General features: G+C 58.9%; 1 protein-coding gene across 1 annotated transcript in view; it reads right to left on the bottom strand.

Moving 5' to 3' along the window:
• ZC3H3 (zinc finger CCCH-type containing 3) overlaps positions 1-14,986 on the bottom strand; it is an 82,376-nt gene that overhangs the window by 46,936 nt on the left and 20,454 nt on the right. Inside the window, exon 4 of the mRNA XM_045561335.1 lies at positions 3,405-3,555. Within this exon, the coding sequence (XP_045417291.1) occupies positions 3,405-3,555 (151 nt within the window). The remainder of the gene's footprint in view (positions 1-3,404; positions 3,556-14,986) is intronic.

The raw sequence follows: 14,986 nt of genomic DNA, 5'->3' as shown, positions 1-14,986 counted from the left end.
CCTGAGCAAGGGCCAGAGCTGAGTCAGCAGAAGAACGGGGCTCTCCTGGAGGTCCATGTCTAGGTCTCAGGCGCCAGACTGGTCCCTATTTCCTGTCCCCACTCCTCTCAGTACAGGACCGGCATGCGCCCTGGCCTCCTCAGTCTTTGCAAGTGCAGGCTCCTTGAGGTACAGCCCCATCCTGCACCCCCCTCCAGCATCGAGCCTGCAGACCCTACCCACACCCCTAGCATCAAGAGGGCAGGGCTGTGCCCAGGCAGCTAGCTGTCAGGTACGGCCATGCTCAGCCCAGCCCCAAACACGCCACACTCAGGATGCTCCAGGCAGTAGCCCAGGGGCCTCAGGGAGCCTGCCCAGACCGCCAGGGCCTCCCCTCAACACTCAGAGCTGCCTGGATCTCCTCACCCTCTTCCCCTTCCCAGGCCTCTACCCATAGCTCCCTCTGCCTTGGACCTACTTTCTCTGCTCCCAGCACAGTAGCTGTTTGCTTCAGCCCATCTCACCGTGGGGTGGGGGCTTTGCGTGGAGCAGGCCCAGCACCACCCTTGGAAGGAACAGATTCTGCTTTAAGGACAGATCAAGAGGCCAAGGCTCTGAGTGGGAAGAGGCCTGCCAGGGTCACCCAGCCTGCTGGGGGTTCCCCGGGACGGCAGCACTCCATACCCACACACAACTCCCTCTCTGAGGTGACCAAATCTCTAGTCACAGTGAGGATGGCTGCAAAGGCTGGGCAAGGGGCACCCCATGCCAACACTTGGCCGCTGGATCCCCCCACTTCATGTTTCGGGTGAGTCCCTCAGCCCCCACCTCTGCCCACTGAGGCGTTGAGGACTGCTGGGGCCTCCCTGCCAGTCCCTCCCAGGGCTACTTCCCTCCCAGGCAGGGGACAGAGCTGGGGACCCAGGGAGAGGCCTAGGGCCCAGGCTCGGCCCAGCCACCTGGCAGAACAGCCTGTCCAATCCCTCCCTCTGCCTAGGGAGAGCTGGGGAGCCCGAGGGCCAGGCCACGGCCAGGTGAGCCTGCCAGCCACATGCAGGCTCTGATGGAGCCCTGCAGGCAACACACAGGCAGGCACCAGGTCAGACATTGACCCAGGAGACTGGCCCTTTCTGCTGCCTCAACAAGCCTGTGTCCAGGTGCATGGAGCCAATAGTAGGCTGGGCAGCTGGCTGGCGGCCACTCTGCTGAGAAGGCAGCCATGCAGGGCATGGGTGACCCTGGGCAAGAGAGGTCCAGCCACTGGTGCCACTTTTCCCAAGGCCTCCTAAGTCCAGTGCCTCTCAGCTCAGCATCCTCCCTTCCCCCACCTCCACCTCCCATCCCCAAGCCCAGGGGTCAAGCCCTCAAGGGTCCCAGCTGCCTGGCAAGGACTGGGCTAAGGTGGTCAGGAAACAGAAGGGCCCCTCACATAGTCCTTGCTTACCATGTCCATCCTGGAGTGGGCCTGGCCTCCATACACAGGGAGCGTGCCCAGGCATGGGGCCCAGGGCCACCAAGCAAAGCCAGGACCCTCAGGGGTGGCTGAATTACAACTCCTGTCAAGGGGCAGTGCCCTCCCCACCTGCTGCCCACCCATGCTTGTGGTCTGGCCCTGTGCCAGGGCTGCTCCCTGCAGGGCGGAGGCCCAGGCTCCATCCTTGAAGGGCAGGAAACATGGAGGGAACAGCACAGCCAACCTGGCTGTGCTCAGCCACTTGGCATCAACAGGACGCCAATCCACATGCTGGCTGCTGTCTCAGGGCTGCCCCAGGCCACCACCCTGCTCTAGGAGTCCTCACCCCAGGGACTGAGTACTGGCTTCTGCACAGTGACCCCATCAGAGACTCCCTGACAGCCCAGCCACAGGACCCAGCCCAGCTGGACCCACATCTGGGGCCTCCTTGGCCCTCAGAACCCAAAGGAAGAGGCCCTGCCAGGCACAATCCCGAGAAGAATGTCCCCAGTCCCAGCCACGCCCTGGGAGTGGGGCCTCGTGGGGGAGCACCCACCCAGTTGAGGAGCAGGGCGGAGAATCAATAAATCTGTGCCTCATTCACAATGATCTGGGGCTCTTATTAAGTAAATTAATTTAAGTTAATTTAGCTCGATCACGACTCCCGACCACAGTGATTTAGTGAGGGGGAAATTGCATTAGGAAAGGCCATGCTCACCAGATAGAGCAACGGAAGAAAATTAGATCCACTTAGCACTGTGAATTAATATGGAAATAGCAGGTATAAATTTAACCTTATCGAGAGAATAAAAATTATCTTCATAAATTTGTAGAAATAGCCCCCAAGATGCTTATAAATCTATTTAAAACAAAAATATTACAAAAAGTGCAGTAAAATTAATTTAAAATATACTTCCAGCTATTGCCTCTAGTAAAGTTGGCAGCAGGGCCATGCTCGGAGCAGCCTAGTGGTAAGGGAGGAAGGCAGAGGCCCGGACAACCGTCTGGCTTACCTGCCACAGGCCCCAGAGCCAGAGGGTCCCCTGGGGTTAGCCTCAGGTGTAGAAACCTCTGGGCAATAGCAGGGACCCACTGGGCAACTACCGCAGGCCCTGGACTGTGGCTGCTCTGCCCTGCGGCCCTGACCTAGCCTCTAACCCACACTATTCCCAGCAGTCAGGCAACCATGGGAGGGTCAAGGGACAGAGGAAGGGAGTCTGCCACTGCCTGCTTCCTATTTGCCCCTCGTCCCAGCCTAGAGACAGGATACCCCCACCTCAGCAAAGGAAGAACCATGCCCCTCACAGCCCCGCCTCCTGAGATCAGAGGCTGAGCAACCTCAACTCAGCAGGTGGCAAGGGGCCCCCAGAGAAGCCCCCAGGAAGGCAGGTACAGGCTGCTTCTCCAGATAGAGCTGCCCCCATCGCACTTGTTCTCGGGCACAGCAGGCTGGAGCAAGGCTAGAGTGCCATGCAGGCCAGCCCACAGGCAGGTGGCATAGGGAAGGGTGAGGAGGAGCCCTCCTCACTGCCCTTGACAATCAACACATTGATAGCTCCCAGACAGTCTGCTCAGGGCTCAGCCTCTCTCCCCAGAAGTTTCTCCCAGCAAGACAGCCAGGGGCAGCTCTCCAGGGGCAGCCCATCGTGTCTGGGTGGTGGCTGCTTCCATAGCACGTGAGGCTCCAACAGCTAACGGGCTTGCTAATAACCGCAGAGGACATGTGCGCACAGGAGTGTGGCGTGTGTGTATGCCTTTGTGTGCATGTGGTACACGTAGGCTGGCTGTATATCTGGTGTAGAAATTGCTAAACAAACAGCAAAATTAGGCCGTTCCCCAGCCAATGAGCTGTACACCAAGCAGTTCCCAGGGTGAGCACAGTTCCCAAAGCCCACAGGCTCCAACCTGCAGCCCTCGGTGCCCAGACAGCCCAGTCCCCAGGCCCGTGGGAGCCTGGACGAGGTCCTCCTACCTGGACAGTGAGAGCCGCCGGGCCCGCCAGGAGGGCAGAGACAGGGGGAAGGGAGGGGTGCTGAGAGAAGCCGGGGTCTTCTTGACAATGCGGTAGCGGGTCTTGATCACCTTGCCAGTGGGTGGAGTCCGCAGGGTGTACAGGCTGGATGCTGCAGAGAAAACCCAGGGCACAGGCAGGGTCAGCAAAGGTGGGCCAGGCCAGGGGCAGAAGGGCCCCAGGGGCCAAAGGTTGCCCTCGAAACTGCCCACCCCACCACCCACGCTGAGGCTGGAGGACTTTCCATCAACCTGGGATCCAGCCACCACCCCACTTGGCACACTAATGTGCCAGGGTGCCTGACAGCCGAGGCTTCAGGAGCTGGCCAGTGAGTTCTCCAGAGAGGTGGGCACAGGCCCTGTATGTCCTCACAGCAGGGGACCAGGGATGCTGTGTGACTGCCCACAAGCGAAGCAGGCACCAAGCCAGCCAGGGCCCTGCTGATGGGCTGCAGCAAGCATCCGCACAGGAATCCTCCGGACTCCCGGAAGCTCCTGCCCTGTGCCCCCCAACACACAGGGTCTGGAAAGCTCCCCTCCTTCTCCGGGGCACCTCCCCACTGCCATGCCCAGACAGATTTATATACTTAATCACTCTGTTTTTGTAACATTTTGGAGGGCGATATATACAACAGTGCTTTTTTTGCTGAACGTTTCGTGCAATTAACAGGGATCTGTTTTCCCCGAGTTCCCTTCTACTTGATAGCTGGCAATTTCTCCATAGCTTCAAGGAACGCATCTAATTGCCCAACTTACATAATGTACAGCTCTCACTGCCCAGATAATTAAAGCTAACACAGCACTGGACACAGGCACCCGCCCCTCACGGCTGCACCCCTCAGGGCTATGGGCACAGGGCCCCAAACAGGAGGCCCCCAGCCCAACCCCACCAGGTGGCCTCAACGGCCTTCCAGGCTGTGCCCAGCTTTCCCCGCACCCAGGACCACTGCCTGCCCCTAGACCCCAGGAGGCACCTTCCCAGCCCCATGGCCCCCTGCACTGTGTACAGGACTGGCAACTATTACTGCTCCTGAAAATGCTCTTCCAGAGCCCTAAACCCAACAGACCTCCCACAGCCAAGGCCCCTCCTGAGGCCATGCCTTGGCCGACTTCTCTGCAGCCTAGCCCAGCCCACTGCAAACACTCTAAGGAGCCACTGCAGAGACCTCAGGAGGCCGACTGTACCACCTAATCCAGAGGTCAGCAAAGAGCCCCTCCCTCAGGTGTCCCTCTACCCACAGTTGGGGCTGCAGCCTCTACCAAGGCACCCATCAGTCCAAATGTGGGTGGGTCAGGGGCACCTGGACCCAACACAGGGTCAGAGCCCTCCCGAGAGGCCTCCAGAGCCCACACCAGAGGGGCTGCCCTGTTGCCAGCCCTCAATAGGAGGGTGTGCAGGCTGCATGAGCCTAGCCTGGGTCAGGGTGGACAGTGGGGCCAGAAGACCCCAGGAGTGGTAAGCATGAGGTCCCTGGGACTGAAGGCAGGGACCTGTAGCAGCTGCCCGTGAGGGAAGGCCACAGCAACATCCAGGTGAAGCCAGGACCACCCCAGTTTGTTCCCCACACCTGCCAGCACCCCCAAGCACCTGGTCCCCTCCCCATCTCTCTTGTAGCCTCTGAGGGCAGCAGCTTAGGAGGGCTGAGGAAATACAGGGGCTCAGGGAACCAGGTGTGAAGTCCCCTGATCCCTGCTGAATAACCAAAGTAAAGGGGTCTTACACTCTGAGCACCCCCCCACCCAACACGCCTGGAACCAAGGGCAGAGCCTGGCATATGGTGGGTGTTAATAAACATTGAAGTGAGTTTTTAAAGTCTTATAAGCAAGGAGAGATCAATGAAAATCAACAATAGCTTGTTCCAACACAGGAATTCCTTATCAATAACTCCAAGCTGATCTCATAGCCTCCAAGCCCAGCTCCCTGCTTGTGCCTAAGGAGAGCACCGGCCACCAGCCTGCTCCTGTCCATCTCAGAGGTGCGTCTGGACAGTCAGGGCACCCACCATAACATAGCCTTGGTGCCAGGGCTTGGACTGCCACATACCCACCCTAGCCCAGAGCACCAGGTGACATAGAGGCCTCGGCCAGCTCACTTCTGGCTCTATCACATTCCAGCCCCTCCTTCCTGTCTGTCAGTGAGTATCAGTATTAACACATTAAGTCAAATCTCTTCATTAAGTTACTACCTTTTACCTATTAGTGCCCAATTATCACTCTTGATCACACAAGGTAATGAAGCAGATGCCCTTTTAAAAGACCAGCGCTCCTCATTGCCCACTCCAGCGGTTGGGCACTTCCTGCACCCAGCAGCTCGACAGCTTCCCCCCATTCCCCATGGCCCCTGGGAGGGGAGGGGACTCTTCAAGGGGCTCACAGAGGGGAGGGTGTGGTGAGCGCCCAAGCCAGGCTCCAGCTCAAGTCCTGCCCCCATGGTGGGGCTGTGCCACTCACAGCCTGGCCCCGCAGGCCACTCACAGTCCCTGACTTTCCTGGGTGGGCAGTTCGGATGCACTCAGGGCCACACCTGGATCAGCAGGCACACAGTTGGACAGATGGGTGGTGAGGGATGCATTCTGGGCTGGGTCCCCAATGGCAGGCAGGAGCGAGGGCTCCTAAGACTGCCTGGCACACAGAGACCCAGAAAGTCAGGGTGGGAGGGAGGAAAGGTCCCTGCTCCACAGCATGTGCAGAGATGGGGAGGGCAGGGGCTGCAGGACGCTGCTCTGTGGCCAACCTCAAGGGCCCACCCTCCTCCCTGAGGACAGAGGCCTCAATGCCCACTCCTCCTTGCTGGCTGAGGGGTTTTGTGTAGATAATCATGTTATTTAGATAGGATGTTGGTTTAATTCCCTTCATTACAGACTCCCGGGGTTGTAATTTTTTTTCTCCGCATGATGTATTCCCCGTGGCACGCTTTGCTCAAATCAAGCCCCTCGCGCCTTTATTGCCAGCGATGCCCTGGCCGTGTTATCAGCCCCACACACACACCCTCTCCGCCCGCCATCCAGAGGTCACTTCTAATGACTAATCGATCTCATTAGCTTTCCTAATTAAAAACTTTACTACCACAATGGAAGACAAACTACAAAAAACTGCTGGCATCATATGTGAATGGGCTATGAGCCCATCCATCAGCACGGCTGGAGCTCCTGCTCAGAGCCCGCGCCCTCGGCCACCCCCCGGGGCCCTGCCATGTACGGAGTACCGCGTCCCCCAGCATACAGTTGGGAGGGCAGCCACGAGGCCAGAGAGGCCAGGCCCAGCAGCCCCCACCACAGCAGGAGGCCGCTCTGCCTGCAGAGCCTGGCTCACCCTGGTTTCCCTTCATCGGACGATTCCACCACAGATGGCAGAACCGATCAGGCAGAGGTCACAGCTCTCACTCTGTTTTATTGCGGAGCAGGAGTTGAGAGAGAGTTCAGATTTTTATGGAACTTCAAAGGGAAATAACTAAGAAGAAAATGAGTTGCTAATTTCACAATTGGTTAATGAGTAAGAAGATGAAACTAGAACCACTACTTTGTACAAAGAACCACCTGCGACTGCCAACCAGGAAAGAAAAGGCTGCTCCTGCCATTCCACCATCCAGCCCAGCGGCGCCCAGGTGAGTGTCCTGGGCAGCCATCCAGCTGTCTGTCCAGCTCCCAGCTCCACCAGAGAAGTCCTGGAGGACATACTGAAGCAGGCCTTGCCCCATCAACAGGGACAGAGTCCCAGAGGCCTCTGACCATGTCCCAGGCCAACGTTCACCAGCCCCTGGCCTTACTGGCAGTGGACTACAGAGACAGGCAGACAGAAAGCAGCAAGCCTCCAGGCTGAGGCACAGCACAAAGATGGCAAAACCTCTCAGCTGGGCTCTGGCCCCTGAGAACATACTCCGGTTCCAGAAGCCCTTTCCCCAAGCTTCCTTGGGACCTTCACCCCAGCTGGTGGTTGAGGACAGCTAGGCAGGAAGCCAGAGACTGGTACCTGAGCATGGAATTTGCCAGAATCAGCTACAAAAGACACCCATGCCAGTGGAACAGGATGGGGCAGGGCTGCATGAAGGGAGAATACAATCTGCCTGACAAATACCCTAGAAACCAAGCCATGTTCCTGACAGGAGAGGCCCAGGGGAGTGGCGTGGCCCACAGGACAGGCCTAGGACACCCCCAGACTGCATGCAAGGGGAGCAGGCAGGGGCGCCTTAGGCTACTGCAGTGTTGCGGTGGGTGTGGCCAGCCTTAGGGGAACCAGCTGTGGGCCGGCTGCAGGCTGTGGGCATTCTATCCTGCCAGGCTTTCCGTCCCTAACGCAGCATGATTTGACTTTCTCCGTATATTGCCTAATCTGCTTTTTATCAACAGCTGCCTTGACATTTCTTCAATATGTCAGGCTCTGGTACAGGCAGCCCCTGGCCAGCTCAGAGAGCCCCCAACTAAAGGCAGCTTTTACATATCCAAACCCACTTTTCTTGTGTCAGTGCTCTTAAAGGTCTTTTTTCCCCAGCCTTACTGCACTTTTTTGAGGATATGCCAACTCTGTACCTGCCCAGGTCTCTGGTGCTGGAGCCCACAGCACTGGGAAGGGCTGTCCTGAGCACAGAGCCAGGAGGGGGATGGGCAGCAAGCTCTGGCCTGGCCCCTCCACTGGCACAGGACAGGTGATAGTACCTCCCAGCAGGGCTGCTGAGCCCCCTGTTTAAGCAAGTGGACACAGCCTGGAGGGAGGGCAGGAGGCCCTGTGCAAGTCTCAAGAGGCTCAAGTCCACCCTCGTCCACTGGGAAGGGTGCTGGCCCCCTCCCCCTCCTCCCACCCACTTGGCTGCTGACCTCACTGGCATGGCCTCCTCTGTCCTACCACCCTACTGCCAGCTCCCGTGCTGTGCCTCTACCCCCATGGCCGCAAGAAGGCACCAGGCTTCTCCCAGCAGAGCAAACTTCTCACCATTAATTGCCTAATTACAGTTGTGATTACAATAGAAAATGCTCAGTGGTGCAGTGAGGTACACAAGGCAGGTGAGACCCCAGAAGCATTCTCCAGGAGTGACTGAGCCTGGCTGGAAGGAGGCAGGACCTGGGTAGAGGGGATGGCAGGGGCACAGGCCCAGTACTGGGGAGGGCTGTGAGAAATAGGACAGCTCTAGGCAGGGGTGCCCTGGCACTGCAGGGAGCTGTAGGGGGCAGCTGAGGTAGCCAGGAGCTGGGGCCTGGGCCCACCCTGCACTGCCTTGTGGCAGGCGCCATACTCACACCCGCACCCAACACACTCGCCAGCCTCTGTGCCACGCCAGTCCCTCAGCAGCTCAAAGGCCACCTCCTGTGGGCACACCATCCTGTCCCTCCCAATCTCCCTCCCAGTGGAGCAAGGACAGTGCTGAGGGGCAAAGGCCAGACAGCAGGGAGGAGCTGGAGAAGGGCCCTGTCCAAACAGTGGGCGGGAGCAAGGAGCCTGAGCACAGGCCGTGGGCAGACCCTCAGCAGGCCCAGCATGTGAGCTCGGAGGGGCTCCTGGCTCCCCCAGCTCAGGACCAGCCACAGCCCTTCCTTACCCCTCAGCCTTCTGGCCACTCCATCCAACTGCCTGGTCAGCCCAGGAGCCCCACCTCCCTGCTGCAGCCAGCAGGTGTCCCAAGGGGCCACCAGCTCTTCTCAACTGTCCTGCCCCAAAGCCGTGCAGATGGGCTGCACACCGAACACCAGGTGAAGGTGCAGGAAAACGCCGCTCAAGACCATCTACACTGAGCGAGCACCGCGTGGCCCCAGCTCACGCAGAACCCTGTCAGGCAGCCTCTTCCCCAACAACTGCTGAATTGCACTCTTGAAAAAATGGACATGAAAACCGAAACAGAACTTGCGGCATACATTTCTGAGAGGCCTCTGCTCTCACATTTCAAACCGTGAAATACATCTGAGCTATCTGCAGAGCTCCTGGGCCTGATGGGAGCAGTGCCCATGACTGTAGCCAGGCCACAGGCAGCATCAAAGGATTCTCTGTCTCTTGTTGGGGCAGCACAGGCACAGTGCTGCTCTTGGAGCAGGAGAGGCTCTGCTCAGCACAAGCACAACACCTTGCGTAGCAAGGGACACTCCATCAGGGTGATTTCTGAGTCCACCCAGGCCAAGTGGTCTGCTGGGTGGCTGACCCCCACCCCACCAGTCACTACCCTGGCAGCCTTGGACTCACCCCAGCACTTGCCACGTACCAGGTCTTGAAGGTGGCGAGGCCAGGGTTGCATTTGGGTGTGAAAAGGGCTGTGGCCTCCAAGGAGGGGCGGGAAGACCCCAGGGGCCATCCACAGGAAGCAGCCAGGAGAAAGGGGGGCTGTGGCCCTTGTGGGCCATGATGGGGGCCACAGGAGACTGCTCTCCTGGCAGGACCCCGAGATTGCCTGTTCCCCCGTGCATAGGCAGGCATGCATGCTCACAGGTGTGTGCACACATGCACAAGCACATGCACCACAGGTAATCACATCCTGCTCTGGTGGCTCAGCTGCCAGCTCTCCAGGCAGCTCCCACGCAACGACAGGGCCAGGTTGCTCACCCCACAACTCCAAGACCCCACACCCTTGCTCCTTTCAGGCCTTATAGTCTTGTGCTGAGCCAGGCTGCGTGGCACTGGGGTTAGGCTCACTGGCCCTGCGCTCAGGGAGAGCAGCTCCAATGCGACTCAGCCTGGAAGCCCCTGCACTCACTGCCCGGGCGTGTGCCTGGGGGAAGCTGTGTGCAGCACCAATGGCCTAGGTGCTACTGACATCAGGTGAAGGGGGGAAGTGCGTGGCCACTCTCCAATGGGGCAGGAGCAGGATGGGCTCCTTCACCGTTAGTCTGCCTCAGCACTCTGGCCTCTTCAGTCCCCTTGCTCAGCTGTCTGCAGCCAGGTTCAGTCTTGGGATCAACTGCAGTGCTCAGCATCTGCTCCTGTGAGATAGGAGTGGGCCAGGCCCGTGCCATGCCACCATGCAGATGTACTCCCCCTCCCCTGGACCACGGGGAACTCAAGGGACCCAACCTGGTTGCCACTGTTCCAGACTTAACAGCTCCTACCACTGTGCTCCCAGGCAACACGGTCAGTCCCTGGGCCTGGGGCGCAGGTCTCCCGTGGGGCCACCCTACCCCATCCAGAAGGCTGGCCTCTGGGCTTCTGCTCTCTGACCCCCTTGCTGGGCAGTTCCTGACTGCTTTCCTTTTCTGGACACCAAGAACAGTGGGCTGGAGTGTGCCTGCACCGCCTCCTGCCTCCCAGTCTCCATCACGGCTGCCGATGGCTACACAGCAGGGCCTGTGGGGCGCAGCAAGGGGCTGTGGTGATTAGTACTGATGAGCACGGCAACCCAGGCTGCTCACGCGTGACACCCGGCTTCCTGAAGGCAGCATGGCAAGCTGTGGGGACCAGTAGTTGCATGGAGAGTGGAATCAAAGTGGGCACCATGGGAGGCTCAGCCTCTCCCCAGGCCCCTTACCCGTTTGGAAGAGGATCCAAGGAGGGCTGCTCCTGCTGGCTCTGGCCAGCTCAGGTGGAACGTCCCCAGCACAAGAAGGAAGGAGCTCTGTTTCCCTCCGGCCCTCCACACAGAACCCACAATGCCAATTGCAAGGCAGAGCTGAAGGGCACATCAGCCCCTCAGCCCACAGATGGGAAGGTGGCTGAGGCCTAGAGGAGCGTAGCCCAACTACTACTATGTCCAGCCAGGCCAGGTGGGTGCTGGGCCGAGGAGCCTTTGCCAGGGGCCTCTCAGGAGGGATGAAAGAGGGCTCCACTTCCACTGTCACCAGCCTGCAAACAGCTGCAGAAGCACTCCACACTCCACCCATGAAGACTGTTGGAAACACGCCTGCCCACCTCCACCTGCACCTCCACTTGTGCCCGCAGACCTTCATCTGTGCCTGCACCCCCACCTGTACCTGCACCTCTACCTGCATCTGCCTATCTCCACCTGCATCTGCCCACCTCCACCTGTGACTGCAGCTCCTGTGCCTGTGCCTCCACCTTTGCCTGTGCCTCCACCTGTATCTGCCCCTTCCACCTGTGTCTGCATCTCTACCTGCACCTCCACCTGCATCTGCACCTCTCCACCTGTGCCTGCAGTGCCTATTCCTCCACCTGTGCCTGCACCTCCACCTGTGCCTGTAGCTGCTGTGTCTGCACCTCCACCTGCGCCTGCACCTCCACCTGCACCTGCACCTCTGCTTGTGCCTGCATCTCCACCTGCACCTGCAGATTTCCACCTGTGCCTGCACCTCCACTATCTGTGTGGGCAGACTCCTAACCGTGCTTGCACATAGGTGCACTGCCCACCTGGAGTCAGCCCCAGGGGTACCCACACTCAGCGCCCTGGCACCGAGCTGGCACTGGTGGGTTCTAGCCCAGGCCCCACGGGTGCAGGGAGCATGCAGGTGATGTGGCTGGGCCCTCCTGTTCCCACTCACAAGGACACAGCCGTCTCATTACAACAAAACCCCCTGCCCACCCACCCTCCTCCGTGAACAGTTGTTCATGTGCTTCCAGGGGCCCGTCCATTTCTCTAAATGAGCCAGGATGGCAGCAAAGGCAGGGGGTGGCTGGTGATGCCCCGCCCCCACGCTGGCGCGGCGGGAGCTGCCAGGGACTGCATTCTAACAAGCTCAGATGTGGGATGACTGGAGTCACAAAGTATGAATTTTTATGAGCTAATAAATCACCCCACTTTTCTTGAGCTTGATGGTTCTCAGCACTTCAAACATACGGCAGGAGCCCTTATGTCTGGTGAGAGGGCAGCCAGAGGCCCTGCTGGGCACCCTCAAACACGCTGGCTCTGCGCCTGGGGGCCACCAGAGGGCAGCATGTCCAGCAGGCCCCTTGGGAACGGTGGCAGGCTTCTCAGCACAGCTGAGCACAGACGGTAGACTCACTGGCCACCACTAGGAACCCTGCCGGAATCCCACATCAGCAGAAACACTTGCCTCAAGCTTGTCAGCATGGAAGGAAGCTCTATGGACAGCCACAGGGACAGGCCTTCTCACTCCAGTCAGAATGAGCACAGGAGACAGTGGACACAAATGTACAAACATACACACGCACATGCTCACCCCCAGGCCCCGGGAGAGAAGTGCACCCATCAGTGTCATTGCCAGGCCCACCTTGGAGCCCTGCTGGGGAGCTGGAAGCTGTGACCACCTAGCACCTCCAGGTGGACAGGTGGTTACAAGGGAGTAGCTGCCTGCTGGGGGATGACCCCTGGCTTTCCTGCCCTGGCCCCTAGCTCCTAATCCTTAGCCTGCAGTGGGCTTGTCACCAGCCTTCCGTGCAGCACCGTCGGAATCAGGGATACATCTATGACAAACATTTACGGGTTATCAAATCACAACGGCAGCCCCAGGCAGGGCCATAAGTCACACTAAGCAGCCGGCCGCAGTGCAGTCTGAGGAGTTTGGGCAACTCAGTGATGACAAATAACAGCTGTCAGCTGCCCTGTCCCCCTGCGCAGGATCCGTGTTCTCTGTTGTTCCACACTACCTGGTGTTTAATGACAACACCGCCAGCCCGAGATGCAGCAGCACCGAAGCTGCCGCCACCTCAACTGTCAGAGCCCTATTAGAGGGAAGATTGAGACCCTACTCTTCTTAAAGTCACTCAAGCAACACAAGCCGCTAGTTCCTGTAATTATTGTGCGAGAGCCATCGATTGCATGCCGACACCTGACCCGTCTGTATGAAATGGGAGTAGTTTGCTCCGTGACAGTTGCTATAGATTATGAAGGGTGGGTCTTCCTCCTCCCCTCTTAACCACTGCTCTCCCCAGCCCCAGAAGCAGGGGAGGGAAGGGGAAGCCAGTGCTGCCCACTAGAGCTGAGGGTGAAAAGCAGGCTTTTGGGGGCCAGCACACCCCAGGAAGGCTGCCTGAGGGACCTCCTACCTCCATGGGCTGGAGGGGACAGTGCAGTGGGCAGCAAAGGGGGGCTACCATGAGAGCATAGGCCTGTGGGGCATGTAGGAGCAGGAGGACGCTGGGCTGGCAGGGCCTGCACCCCCAGGCCAAGCCCAAGCACATGGCCCAGGCCCTGGGCCGTGCAGACTACAGCAAAGGGTAGCTATACATGGGCCCTGACAGGTGTGCTTGGCCAGATATGCACCCAGCCTCATGTCCCCTGCCCGCTGTGACCCCGCTTCACAGAGAAGGGGAGTATGGCCCAGGACACATGCTTGGTGAGCTTCCCTGAAGTGCAGCCTGGGAGCCCAGGACCAAGGCTGCTCCCCAACTGCCCTGTCCAGCCTCAGGCCCCAAGGGCATCTGGACAGGTCTCCCTGCTCTGACTCACAGCTCCTGGCCTGCAGGGGACCCCAGCCTGGATGCTGCCTAAAGCCTTGGTGCAGCGCACATGAGAGGAATGGTAGACTCGATCCTCAGCCAGGCTCAGTGCTGTAGCAGGGCTACAGAGCACATCAGAGGTGTGGCCACCATGGTGAGGAATGGTGGCAGGGGAGGCGGCATGCTCTCAGGGTGTCAGCCCCTGGACAATACATTGACTCAAGTCCCTAACAACAATCTATTGACTGCTCTCCCCTTTTCTTGGCAAGGAAGCTGAGACACAGAGGCGGGTGTTGGCCCTAGGTCACAGGGCCACTGAGTATACGGAGACCCAGGCCATGCATGGGACACGTGGGTGGAGCCTCAGGGTCTGCAGGGACTGACCCCACCCTCCACTCAGTGGGACCCCCCTCCCCCGATGCCTCAAGAGCTCCTCAGAAGTTCTCTTGCCCCACTAGGCACAATGGGACCACCAAAGGCTCTGCCCCCAGCTGTGTCCATCCTCTAGGGAGCTCCCAGTGGACCAAAGGGACTGGCCGTGCATGGGTAGGAAGCTCAGGCTGGCTGCAGCAGCTGTGTCCCTCCTGCAACTGGACAGCATGTACTGTTTGTTTTCAAAGAGCCCAGGAATATGCCACATGTGCAACCCCACAGAGGCACTGCCAACCCCACCAGAGCTGGAACAACCTTATTGATGGTGAATGGTACAGAGGACTTCCTGGGAAGCCAGCCCTACCCAAGCTCCCTGCCTCACTGCCTCAATTTATTCTCACATCCCAAAGTGGCCAGGCCAGGAGGCAGTGAGGCCAGGACACATGTCCCCACCAATGCTTGCTGAGGTGAAGTGAGCAGCTTCCTGGCCTGTACCTTTCTGGGGCTCTAGGGGCCTGTACCCCCCAGAAAGGATCCCCAGTAAGATGGCAGGCTGAGCACAGTGCATCTTTTTGGGGTGTCATATCTATTTCACTGGAATAGGAGCAAGGGTTTCCCTGTTATGCTCTGCTGTGGCTCTAGCCCCTGGCCACAGAGGGACCCCCATATTGAAAGGGGCCAAACCAATGTCAGTCAATGACATCTGGGGGGAGTTCTTTCTGCTGGGGTGTCTGGGAACCTGGAACCCCCCCTGAAGTGGCCTCTATGGAGGGAGTCAGGCTAGAAGGGAGGTGCCTGTCCAGGCAAGAGTCTGAGATCAGTCACTGCTGGCCATGTGAGGCGCCAAGCCTCACTGCAGTGCCCCCCACCCCCCGCCTGGCCCTTGGTTGGCGTTCCCTTGGGGTC

This window comes from Lemur catta, chromosome 9, assembly GCF_020740605.2.
Source record: "Lemur catta isolate mLemCat1 chromosome 9, mLemCat1.pri, whole genome shotgun sequence".
Taxonomy (NCBI): domain Eukaryota; kingdom Metazoa; phylum Chordata; class Mammalia; order Primates; family Lemuridae; genus Lemur; species Lemur catta.
The sequence above is the reverse complement of the archived record's forward strand: the minus strand, read 5'-3'. Positions and strand labels throughout refer to the sequence as shown.